We start from the raw sequence: 13,662 nt of genomic DNA on the forward strand, positions 1-13,662 counted from the left end.
CAGTATCAGTACTAGTAGTATCAGTTATTAGTACCACTATTAGTATTAATATCAGTATTGATAGTATTAGTATCACTATTAGTAGTATTAGTATTAGTATCAGTATTGGTATCAGTATTAGTACCACTATTAGTAGTATTAGTATTAGTAGCACTATTAGTATTAGTATTATTAGTACAACTATTAGTGTTAGTAGTATCAGTACTAGTATTTGTATTAATATCACTATTAGTATTAGTAGTATTTGTATTAACAATAGTATTAGTATTAGTACTTATACTAATAAAAATACTACTAATACTAGTTAGAATTAATATTCCCAAACTGATAGTTACATTACTGCAATATTAACTTGATAATTATTGTATCAATTAACATAAATAAAAATCAAAATTAGTTTCACATTAGAATTTTATTAGATGTTTAAAACTATAATTTTCATACAATTATGATTCAGTTGTTGTCTCCGGTGGTTTGGGAACTAACCAAGCAGGAAGACAACGTTTTATAATCCTTCCGCATCTAAGATGCCGGCAGCATCTGAGATCACCACCTTTATCGCACTAAAAAAAAAAAAAAATCATAAATTTTGTTTATTCATTTTTTAATCCCAAAAAGAAATTCTTCAATTTTTTTTTTTTTTTTTTTTTTTTAATGGCTTTTATAATTTTAACATATACTTTTCATTAATTTTTATATTTTATACTAAATGAAAGTTTTTAATTAAAGATATTAATTTTTTATATCTTATCTTTAAAATAAAATTAAATGTTTATTAATTAAAATAGGGTACTTACTCTTCTCAAAGGACGAATACATTTTCCGGATTCCTCATCTAATTCAATATCAGAATAAACATCAAATAGAATATCTTTTGATATTAATGATTTTGGATAACTAAGAAATGCATTAACTTCTTGATTTAAAATTTCCTCCACATCATTTGATTCTGCCACGACAACATTGGCGATCAAAATTGTCAAGCAAAGTGCAAATAAATATTTAGCCATTTTTTTACCTAATCAAAAAAAAAATTGTATAATTGAAAAAAAAATTTTTTTAATTACAAAAAGAAAATTAATATAAAAATAATAAGAACAATAATAATAATAATAGTAGTAGTAATAATAATAAGAATAATAATAACAGTAGTAGTAGTAATAATAATAATAATAATTATTATTATTATTATTATTATAAATAGTTAATAAATTTTTAAATTAAAGAAATACATTTAAAAAAAAGTAGAAGGTAATATTAAATAATTTAAACAAAAGAAGAGATAATAGAAAATTATTCGTTTACCTTTATGAATCAATAGATTCGATAAACTGAACTCTATTTCGAAAAGATAAGGTATTTATACTGATTTTTAAAGATAAAAAGATAAATGATATGCGGGCTTTAAAACAAATACTTATATATATATATATATATGTATGTGTTCATATAATTGCCCTTTGGTGTTAGCAAGCTTTAGTATTTGAAGAATCTAATTAAATTTACAAAGAACTATGAGATCAGCTAAATCTTATATTTCAATCTTTCCAATAACTTATCTATTGATTTTGATCAAAAAAAAATTACATATTTATAATTCTTTCACAACGAGCAAAGGTTAAGAACTTTTTTTTTATTATTTCGATATATCTTATAGATCTTTGTTACACTTTAATATTTTTTTTTTTTTGTTTTTAGTTTCATATATTATAATTTTTACAATTAGTTAAATATTAATTTCATAATTAATTCAATATTTACATTTATTGTAATTATTTTAATTAATAAGACATTATTTTTTAATTATAAATTAAATTAAATTGTAAATTAAAAAATTAACTAATTTTCTCGTTTGAAAAATTATAAAAAAATTATTAGAAAAAAAAGATTCTTTTTAGAAAATTTAGTAAAAAAAAAAAAAAATTGTTTGAAAATTAATTATATGGTGTTTTTAAAGGTCCCTACGTTAAAGTGTCCCTTTAAAAAGTCTCTGCCAACGTCTTCGTTACGGTGTTAACGCTAACGTACTTTAAAATACGGTTTATCATTACCCCCTACAGGTGTTATTCTATGCCCCGTGCGGAGCGTCTTTCACGCTCTATGAACTTTCTTAACGATCAGAGGCACATGCGACGTATACAATTTACGCACTGACCGTTTCTTTCTTTCTTTTTTTTTTGCTTTATCTCAGAAAGATAGTCTAACTTCCTTTACAAGGAAAATACGTTACATTTTTTTCGTAAATAAATTTTTAATTATAACATTTTTTTTTGTTTTAATTTTTTTTTTTATCATTGTATATATTTTATAGGGGATTATATATACTCAAAGTTGGACACCGTTTTGGAATTTGTTTATAATCTTTTTTTTAAAAAATAAATTTAGTCAATTGAGTGCAATAAACTTATCATTTCCGATTTCTTGTTTTCTTTATTCATTTTTTATGTTTAATCACATCGCTCACAAAACTTTTTTCGTTTCTACAAATGCATCGACGTCATAGCAGACGCTACTTTTGATCCTCCAAAAATGTAATGGAACAAAAAAGTTAGGTTTCACTAAGAGAAGCTTCGCCACGTTCGTGTATAGATGGCGCTAGTTCTTATTTTAAGAAAAGCGAAGTGTCCAACCCCTGAGTATGTTCCCCTCTATTTATATTATTTATTTTGTAATTTTTTAAATCTTCGTTAATTAATTTCTGTTATAATTTTTTTTAAACAATTTGGGGGGGGGGGGTTTCTCTAAAAATTAAATGATAAAAAAAATTTTCTCCACTTGGAAATTAAAAAAAAAAGAATATAATATAAATTCGTATTTGAAAACAGTAACATGTGTTCAAAATTTTGTTAATATTTAGAGCCATATTTTTGAAGATGATCCACTGGACTTTGAGTATATATCTAGCATTTATGACGAATCATCCGGAACTAACGGTTATCTATGGTAGAATTTTATAAACGGCAGTCTATTAACGAACTGAAAAAAAAACGAGGGCCTGTATCCTTCGAAAATTGGATTGTATGATCCACGTGCCAAAACACCCACAAACCATCTGGCGAAGGTACAATACTTTCCTCTTGGAAAATCTATTCTTCTCGTAAGGTTTTTTTTTTCCCCAATAGTAACGGAAATTTTCAACAAGTTTTTACTGTTATTTTTTCAAGTGGTTGTTTTATTTTATTTTTCTTAGTGGGAGAGACTAAAAATCCGCTACTATAGCTAAAAGAAACTAACTGATCATAACTATTATTATGATTATTATTTTTATTATTATTGTTATTGTTATTAGTTGACTAATAATTAAATTAACTGATTAGCTAAATAACAAAGTAATTAACAAACTGATTGACTGATTTGGATCATCAATTGAGTCTTAGGTTAAACTTGAGAGGAATGAAATTCTTGTGAGAATGGTAGGAGAACAAGATCTCAATCAAGATACTCGACTAGCCACGAAATAGCAGTATCTTAGTACCATGTTATCGAAAGGGGGCAATCTTCATCCTCAATAACCTTTTGATTCTCGGACATTCCTGGTTTAACGAATTTCTCCTATCTAGACAACTCACATGGAAACTTTATTACACCCTCAGAACTTCAATTAAATTTCACAACAATCATCACGTTTCTTCATTTCAAATTATCATTAAAATTTCTTACAATCGTGAAGATTTTGATAAATATACATTGATAACGACAAAAATAAATCCCCCCCCCCCAAAAAAAACAGAAGTTAAAATCAGTTTAAAAAAAAATTTAATTAATTGTAACTTACTAAGATGAATTAAGTTAATAAATAAAATATAATAAAAAAAAAAAGAGCGCCTGATTTATTGTGACGGTGTTCCTGTTGTCGGTGGTAATTTTATCTCCATCAACCGTTTTTCCAGGAAATCGAAACCAAATGGGAGGTATTAATATCTCATTGTCTGCTCGCGTGTCGCCGACACTTTTCCCGCTTGCGTCGGGACTTTTCATCGATTTATATCCCTCTTCTTTTTTTTTTCATTTTTTTTTCTCCTCCTTTTTTTTTTTTGCCCACGGATTAAAGTGAGTACCCACAGTGACCACATCGCGCTTAAACATACTCCACGTACCAAATGCGGTATTGCGCTTCTACCACTTAGAAAAAAAAAAAAAAAATGAAAAAAAAAAAAACTATATGCCCCGAAATATTGCAGGTTATTCATATAACACACAAATTAAAATGAAAATTTTTCGATATTTTTTTTTCGATTCCCCTTGAATAACATCCTGTTGACTGAATTTAGTTTTAATTGATCCAATATAATACGCTAACAAATTCGCAGCTATCGAACAAACACAATATATTTTTAGATTTTTACCCAACGTTTATATATATGTATATGAGAAAAAATTATATATTTTAATAACCCACACTTAATTTATGTTTAAATAATAATTAATTTTATTTTTAGTGTTGACACTAAAAAATATTTTTGATATTTAAAAAAAAACAAAGGAAGATCATTTCTATTTTATTCAATGGGACTCTTATATTGAATTTTTTTTGAATTCTTAATTAAATTATTTTATTCTTCAATTAAAATCGAGAGGATATTATTTTTACTTCAAGATATATATCAAGAATGACGTTTTCTTTCAAGGTGTCACTTTTGTTAATTAAATTATTAATAGAGTATTTAATTACGATATATATATATAAGAATTGGCTAATTTTTTTTTTTCATGAAATTTGAAACATTTCATCCTTTTTTTTTTTTAAATAAATTTTTCCTTTATTAATAGAATTAAAATTTTATTAAATTAAAATTATAAAAATTTATATTTAAAATAAAATTTTGTCAAATTAAATTTTAATCAAATTTAATAATATTTAGTTAATTAATAAATTAATTTCATAAAATGAACGGGAAATATTCTTAAATATTTTTTAAGAAAAAAATTTAAGAATTAAATTTTGTTTTATCCTTATAAAAAAAAAATTATGTATTAATAATATCAAAGCCACAATTTTCTGTTGTCCTTAATTAAAATTTTAATTATTTTTGAATAAATCATAATGTTAGAAATTAGATATAAGCGCCGCCTTTATTTGTAGTTCTATTAGAGCGCCAGTAGGCGGCACTATTTTGATTATACACATGCGACGCTGTGATCTTACTTTTACTACTTCTGTGATCTTCTCCAAGTCACTAAATCGGCACCTCGTGTTCTCACTTATAATATAATTCGTTCATTAATATAAAATATAAATATAAATTAATATGATAATATCGTAATCTGAAGTATCAACACTACCTGAACCTCATTAGTTTCATTTAAATTAAAACGAATGGTTAACCTCAAAATGAGATAACCTCAAAAATATTTTTAAATTTACAAAATAAAATGACTGAAATGTAAATACAATATTTAATTGCTTCATTTTGATGTTAGAAAATAATTATTGACAAATTATATAACTTGATAAGGGTAGCGGTAGTTGCCGAAACGTCGTTATAAAAAAAAAAAAAACGTAAAATAAATCATATTAAAAGGAAATATTTGGCCTAATAACTTACAAAATTTAAAAAAAAGTATATATATATATGATAATTTTTGATGGTGTGAAGAGTTAATGGGGTCGGTATACCAGTAGGTCATGTGGGAGAGTTACCAATGGGGTGAACCCCCACCCCCCTTTTTCCCCCCTCTCGTGTATTCCACCCTCTGATAATAGCATTATGACGCCTGATTGTGGAAATAAACACACGATCGTATGGAACGACATACGCATAAACGGACTACGCGTTCGCATGTGGCGTGAACTGCCTCGCGGTTCATTAAGCCGGTTAAACGCATCCCGGCAATAATTAATGACTAGTCAATTGATCATTTCTTTTCAATTCGCGATCATAATTTTATGCGAATCTCTCAAATTTTATATATATATATATATTAATATATAAATTAACAACACAATATTTTGATAAATGCCAATAATTAAATAATATTTTTTGATAACATTAATAAATAAACGAACAATATTCATTATTATGAAATTATTTTTATTAATATTTAAATAAAGTTTTATTACTCTTTATATTAATGAGCGGTTTATTAATAAATAGGTGTCAAAATAAATATTACTTTTTTTTTTAATTATTCCCTTAAAAATTTGTTTCATTATTGTCGGTAATGTAGATTTCACATTTAGCCGAAGACATAACCTCAATTTTATTCTTTTCTAGATTGATATTTTTCTTATTATTATATAATTTATTAATAAGAGATTAATTACCGTTTTATATTGTTTGAAAAAAAAAAATTATTTCTCTAAAGAAAATTTTTACTATAACTTATAATTAATTTTTCCTAATTCCTCAAATCGAATCTTGACAAAGTTGATCTCGGTTTTCACAATCCGCCAGTACCATAACCTCAAATAAGGTTAACTTTTACACCTTTCCTCAGAGGAAAATCATGAATAAAATTTTTTTCCAAATTTTAATTCAGCTTCAATATTAAGCTTTTTGACAAAAAAAAAAAAAAAAAAATCAACCTTATGTTCTTTTAATTTAGTTATTCGAAGATGGGAACTATTCAAGAGCAACAGGCTGGAATGCGTCCAGTTGGTCCACCTCAGAATCTTCGCTATTTGATCGGTTTCGATAGTTACCAATACGTGCGTAATACAAACCAGTATAGAGAAGGGGAAGGGGTATCGAATGTGTGTTTATATGACGATATATATATATAGAGTAACAGGGTCAGTGTGCCAAACACGCTAAAGGGGGTGTCCACCCTTTCTCTCGATATCGCTCTGATAATACTATTACATATACGTCACTTCTCTATATCGTGTCAATTGTCTCATCAAAGAAAGTCATTCGAACACGTTTGAATATTGCCGGATGAAATTTAAAAAAAAAAATAAATAAATACTTATTAGGAGCCATATTTAAATTACGTAACGCTTTTTTTTGGGGAAATATGAATCCCCTCCTTTCCATGTAACATATTTTTTTTTGCTGTGTGTAACAAATAGCTTGACACCCCCCACCCCCCAATGAAGCGTTACGTAATTTAATTACGGTCCCTTACAAGTATTCCCGTGTAGAAAATTTATCAGGGCCCAGATTGGTGCCGAATCATGCTGCCCTACTAGGGAATGAAACATCGCGCCTGATGTGGCCCTGATTAGGAAATCCACATTTTCTGCTCGCCCTGATTTGGTCCTGATTAGGTGTGGCGTTTCATTCCCTACTAGGGCCCTGATAGGGCAATTTCTACACGGATTACCGTTTATTACAGTGATATTACAAGGTATTACGCATAATTACACAAATACTACTCAGTTCCGTGTAGAAATTTCCCTACTAGGGCCCTAGTGAGAAATGAAACGCCACATCTGATCAGGATCAAAACAGGGCGAGTAGAAAATGTGGATTTCCCAATCAGGCGCGGCGTTTCATTTCCTAATAGGTCAGCCTGATCTGGTCCCTGGCAAATTTTCTTCACCAGGGTATTACTGAAACACAGTGCTTGATATTAGTATATGTGATGCGCATTGAAGAAAGGGACCTTAGAAGCAAAAATTTTAAGTTTTAAAATTTTAAAATGAAAATACACAAACTCTTAATAGAAATTATTATTGATATTTATGTCTTTATTATATACTTTTAAAATATTTAATAAAAATTGATTTTAATTTTACATAAATAAAAAGAAACTTTTAAAGGTAAAACTATATCGTAAACATAACCTATATAATTCGTTTGCTTTTAAGATCCCTTTTTTTAGAGTGCGTCACAATATTTAAATAAACAAAATCATATATAACTAAAGAAGAGAACATAACCGATATTCTATGGACGTTCTACGGTGATATTATTTTGTCAGAGGAAATTAAGATATTCCTAAGATGATGGAAATCCTAATTTTTGCGGACAAAATGATATTCCTATACTCAGAAAAAAATTCGTTTGAAGCAATCAAATTTTGCGGTTAAATCAACAAAATAAATGCATTTATATATACAGTTAACAAAACATTTTGTTGCATAAATCAAACGTTTATTTATAGCTTAATCAAATTTTTTCTTTGTTCCAAAAATTTATTAAAATAAATCAAACATCAGTTATTTAGATTAAATAAATATTTATTTGAATTAAATAAATTTTGTTTGAACTAATCAAAAAATTGGTTAAATATAAAAAAAATGGTACATTTGGTTCAAACATATCTTTTTTTCTAAGTGTAGAACGTCAGTATTAGGACATTCTGAATATCCAAATGCCGTTAGGGATTTGATATACAATTAAAAATATTTATTTGATAAGTAATCGATTATTATTTGAATAAAATAAATTTCTTTTTTCACTTTTACTCTATGCACTTGTTTCTTGGAACAATTAAAAAATTTGTCATATTTTGTCATAGGAGCTTGTTTTTTTTTTTTTTTCTCTCTCTTATCAAGAATCATTTTGTGCGTGACCAAAAGGGTGCGGCTTGAATGCTCCGAAAATCGTCCTTAGCGTGCGTTAAGACGAGGTCATCAAGCCGTGACGCAAGGGTAACTGCTTCATTTTGCTAAGTAAGGTCGTTGTAATCAAACCGATTACTTTCAAATTCCCCCTGGGCGTGGTAATTAATGAAAATTTGAATAAACAAGAATTTGCAAAAAAAAACATATTTTCGTGAAAAAATCATTCAACTAATGAACCCTGATTATGAAAATGTCTTCAAAAAATGGAAGGGGGTGTTCAAAGGGGTTATATTCGATGTGGTGGCAAGGAGGAAGGGGGAGTGAAGGGAGTTAGTGGATTGAAGAGGGAGAGAGGTGGGTGGTCATGGAAGACAATTTACGGGATTAGCCCCGTAATAAGAGACCAGTGTTTTTGGCTCAGCTTGGCATGGGACGGTGTTGTCCGGCCGCCGGATCACCGGTATGGGATGGAATGAGGATAAAATGGGGAGTGGGTGTCCAGTGACGGTGGGTCGTCATGGTAACCGACTGCAACCACCTCGCCACCCTGTGCATCCCCATGGTTGCAGTTTGAGTTTGCGAACGAAGCTGCATCCTTGCAGGGCAAAAACCCCCCTTTCACCCTTAAGAGGGGAGAAACCAGAAAGTCACCCCTTTCGAATCCATATAGTCATATATATATATATATAATGATCACATTTCACTTGGTCGCAAAATCGGAAATATTACACTTTTCTTTTTAAATCTTTCTTTAATATCACAAAATTAACTAACAATTATATTTAATTGGATATGGCTTTAAATTATTGTATTTACGAATGATGAATTTTATTTTATAATATATATATATATATATATATATATATATATATATATATATATATATACGAAAATAATAAATTGGTGTAATACATATATATATATATATATAGGAAACTGAAACACACAATGGTTTAACGCGCATTATTATCAGTATTACAATCTGTAATAGCCCTTTAACACGTATCTCGGAATACATTACATCGATTGATGATTAAGGAGTAAACTATTAAAATCATGATTTTGTCGAGAATTAAACAAAATTTAATTGCACATTCACGCTTATACAAAATATGTATATTTACCCTCAAAATCAAAATATATACAAATTATTATGAGAGTTTGTTCAATTGTCGGTTTTCCTAATTAGATTCATTGATAATATATATTGTTTGTCATTAATATTATACTTATAAAGAGAAAATAATTAATTTCTCCAATATACACTTTTTTTTCACAAATCAGTTAAAAATTATTCTAATTCTGAATTGGTATTTACTAATTTGAATTAGTGATTCGATTTTTTTTTTTTTTTTTTTTTTTGCTTCTGAATTAGTAAAATTTAACTAATTCATAGTAAAAAAAAAGAAATTAGTAAAAAAAAATAGTAGAATTAGTGGAAAAAATGAAACGCCTGACAGATCTCTTTACGGCGTGTCTGACCGTTTAATGATCGCATAGTAGAAGGGGCACCAAATGGGGGCATCGCAGTAGAAAAAGCGTCACCGATAAAATCAGCAAAAATAGTCACGATTTTCTTTCCTAAGCTTAAAATTCATTTAGTTCCATTGATAATCATCTGTCACGTGACTTTTTTTTTTCTTTCGTGTGAAAAAAATTTATTTTCTTCATCCATTAGATAGGGGAAAAAAATAAATAGATATTTTATAATCAAAAAGAGAAAAATAATTATTTAAAAACAGAAAGAATGCTTTATTAATAACAAAAAATTTTTTAAGACTCGATATTTTGATTTCAATTAATAAATTTTTTTTATTATATTGTTGTTTATTACAATATACGATAACGACAATTTTATATATTAGAATTCTTTTCTATATACAACAACGAATATTGTGTTATTTTACTTATTCATCGATTCATCAATTTTCTGATCTGCTTCTGAGATTATAGTCACGTATAGGCGCTTCCAACATTATAAACGTAGACGTGCTAGCGTGCTTGAAAATTATAATACACCTTACTTTGTCGACTGTCTGTCGAGTGAATATTTTATTAAACTCATAAAACGTAAAGCCACACATTTTGTTTACGAAGGTGGACACATTTTTTTTTCGACTCTCTTTATCTTTTACACTTATCAATACCATACAAAAAAAAAGAATACTGCGCATCTTTAAGCAAAACAATAATTCTAGATTTCAAACATTATTTTATTTATTTTTCTCAATTTTCCTTTATAAATTAATTTTTTTTATTTATTTTTCGTTTTATTTTAATTATATAATTATTATCCTAAACAAAAATTTGGATTCATTTTATTTTGCAGTTGAAAATGACATGGAAGGTGGCGCCACTTGACACATTTTTTTGCAGTTAAATATGAGCTAATGGTAAAGGGTTGCCATGGTAACAGTTGTTATGGAAACGGTTGCTAAGGAAAATTGTTGCTATAGTAACAGTTGCTATGGTAATGGTTGTCATGGAAACGGTTGCTATAGTAACTGTTGTCATGGAAACGGTTGCTATGAAAATGGTTGCTATAAAAATGGTTGCTATAGTAACTGTTGTCATAGAAACGGTTGCTATGGAAGTGGTTGTCAAGGAAACGGTTGTCATGGAAACGGTTGCTATAGTAATGGTTGCTATGGAAACGGTTGCTATAGTAACTGTTGTCATGGAAACGGTTGCTATGGAAATGGTTGTCATGGAAATGGTTGCTATGGAAACGGTTGCTATAGTAACTGTTGTCATGGAAACGGTTGCTATATGGTAACTGTTACCATGATAACCGTACGAGTGTACGATGGACGGACGGACGGACGGACGGACGCCAAAGCGAAACTATTTAATCATTATTAAAAACGTGTTTCAAGAAGAAAACAAAAGAAATGCATTATCTTAAATATTAATTATTGTCAAGAAGATTATATAACATAATTGATTTTAATTGTATGCATTAATAGTAAAATAGACAGTGAAAAGGGAAATTTTATTTTAACAGTTTCCAATGAAAGAATTTTATATTATTTTCATCAAAGTTGATCTTCAGAAGTACCCTATTACTCAAAGCTTGGAGTAAATCTTAGGGGCAACACGCGTTAAACTTAACAGTCGGTTAAGTTCAACAGTGGGGTGGATGAGCAATACACAGAGAGAGAGAGGTTTTGGTCTCCCAAATTGCAGTCAGAAGCATATAGAGACTGATACTGTAAGCCACCCTTGTTCAAGTGGGAACGAGGTCGTCTAACTATATATATATATATATATCCCCGTAGTCCTGTCTTATCTCGATTTGCATAAATTCATAGTTTGTGGCTTAGAGGTCTTCGGGCCTAAAGTTATATAGAAGCGTTCAGACAACTTTCTTGACCAATGGAATTTACTTTTCAAAATTCATTTGAATTCAAAAAATGTTGTCAATAATAATCATAAAAAGAATTATTTACATATTTTTAAATACCAAAAAATATCAACAACAACAACAACAATATAAGAGAAAGGAATTTTTTTTTTTCGACATCGACAGCCAAAAAAAAAAAAATGACCTCATAAAGTGAAGCTTTTCAGAGTAATGCTGTGTCTATCGTGCTCGTCACTCGAGATTCTTGTTTTGCCTTGTATCCCTCTTGTTTTTCCCCAAGAGAAGTGAACTAGTCAACAATTTTTTTTTTTTTTTTTTTTTTTTTTCAAGCAGATATCCTGGCATCCTGACGTGGCACTACACGGAGTTTGACTGCTCCGTGTCGCAAAGCTCAGCACATTTGCTGTTTGCCCTGAAGCTTTTCACCGATAATATTTTCATTTTGTGCCGACTGTTTACGATCTCTTTGGGCACCATATATTGCTCCTTTGTCGCGCGCGCGTCTCCAACCTCCCACATCTTTACCTTCACATCCCATTGCCAGGAGACACACTCTTTCGCGCTGCCACACTCTCTTTCTATATATATATATATATATATGTATTGAACGAGCTTAAAAGCTCTGAAGAACCCTGAGGCACGCCCGTGCCCTGAGAACTTGAAAGGAACTTGGCGAAAAAGAGATACTTCACTATACAACAAGAGCTTTCCTCGGCTTACCGCTTGTCTCCAACACTACATCTCTCTACAGCATCCAACTCGAGTGCATCTTTATAATCTCTCGCGTTGATTGTTTCAAAATTCGAAAATATCCTTTCAATTACTACTGTTAATTATTATTGTTAATTTTTTTTTTTTATTTAAATTAGGATAAATCTGCGAGAGGAGCACGTAAACTTGACGTAATGTTACATTTTAATATTGAGGTAACATACTATCGTAACATTGAGGAAATATTACACTGTAATATTCAGGTAATATTACATACTGCACTGAGATACTTTTTTGGGTTTCGTGGCAACCGTTTCCATGACAACCATTATCATAGCAACTGTTTCCATAGCAACCGTTTCCATGACAACCGCGTTAGCATAGCAACTATTTCCATGGCAACCGTTTCCATGACAACCGCGTTAGCATAGCAACTATTTCCATGGCAACCATTTCCATGGCAACTGCTTCCATAGCAACCATTACTATAGTTACTGGAAACATATAGTAACCGGTAATACAGTAACCATATAGTAACCGGTACCATAGTAACCGAAACCATATAGTAACCGGAACCATATAGTAATCGGTACTACAGTTGTTGGTACTACAGTTACTGGTACCATAGAGTAACCATTACCATAGTAACCGGAACGATATAGTAACCGGTACCATAGTAACCGGAACCATATAGTAACCTGTACCATAGTAACCGAAACCATAGTAACCAGGACCATATAGTAACAGGTACCACAGTTACCGGAAACATATACTGCCGCCCCAACAAGAATAACCGTATCTGCATTTAGGATGAGTCACCTACTTACCACTGCCACTGCCACCAATAAGTGACTTAACCAAAATGTAGTTACTGCTACTCTTGTTGGGACGGCAGTATAGTAACCGGTACTACAGTTACCGGAACCATATTGTAACCGGTACCATAGTAACCGTAACCATATAGTAACCCGTACCATAGTAACCGGAACCATATAGTAACCGGTACCATAGTAACCGGAACCATATAGTAACCGGTACTACAGTTACCGAAACCATATAGTAACAGGAACCATGACAACCGTTAACATAGCAACCATTTCCACAGCAACCATTTCCATAGCAACCGTTTCCATAG

The 13,662-nt window shown here is 29.8% G+C and overlaps 1 protein-coding gene across 1 annotated transcript; it reads right to left on the bottom strand.

Annotated features, from left to right (window-relative positions):
- Positions 1–393: 393 nt before the first annotated feature.
- LOC127277176 (uncharacterized) lies at positions 394–1,437 on the bottom strand. Its single transcript, XM_051298054.1, has 3 exons — positions 1,306–1,437; positions 798–1,018; positions 394–563 (listed from the first exon to the last, which is right to left on the bottom strand). The coding sequence occupies exons 2-3, from the start codon at positions 1,008–1,010 to the stop codon at positions 447–449; spliced, it is 330 nt and encodes a 109-aa protein (XP_051154011.1). The 5' UTR covers positions 1,011–1,018; positions 1,306–1,437; the 3' UTR covers positions 394–446.
- Between the last annotated feature and the right edge of the window lie 12,225 nt (positions 1,438–13,662).

This window comes from Leptopilina boulardi, unplaced genomic scaffold (genome assembly GCF_019393585.1).
Source record: "Leptopilina boulardi isolate dan_hultmark-lab unplaced genomic scaffold, ZJU_Lbou_2.1 LbouV2_165, whole genome shotgun sequence".
Lineage (NCBI taxonomy): Eukaryota > Metazoa > Arthropoda > Insecta > Hymenoptera > Figitidae > Leptopilina > Leptopilina boulardi.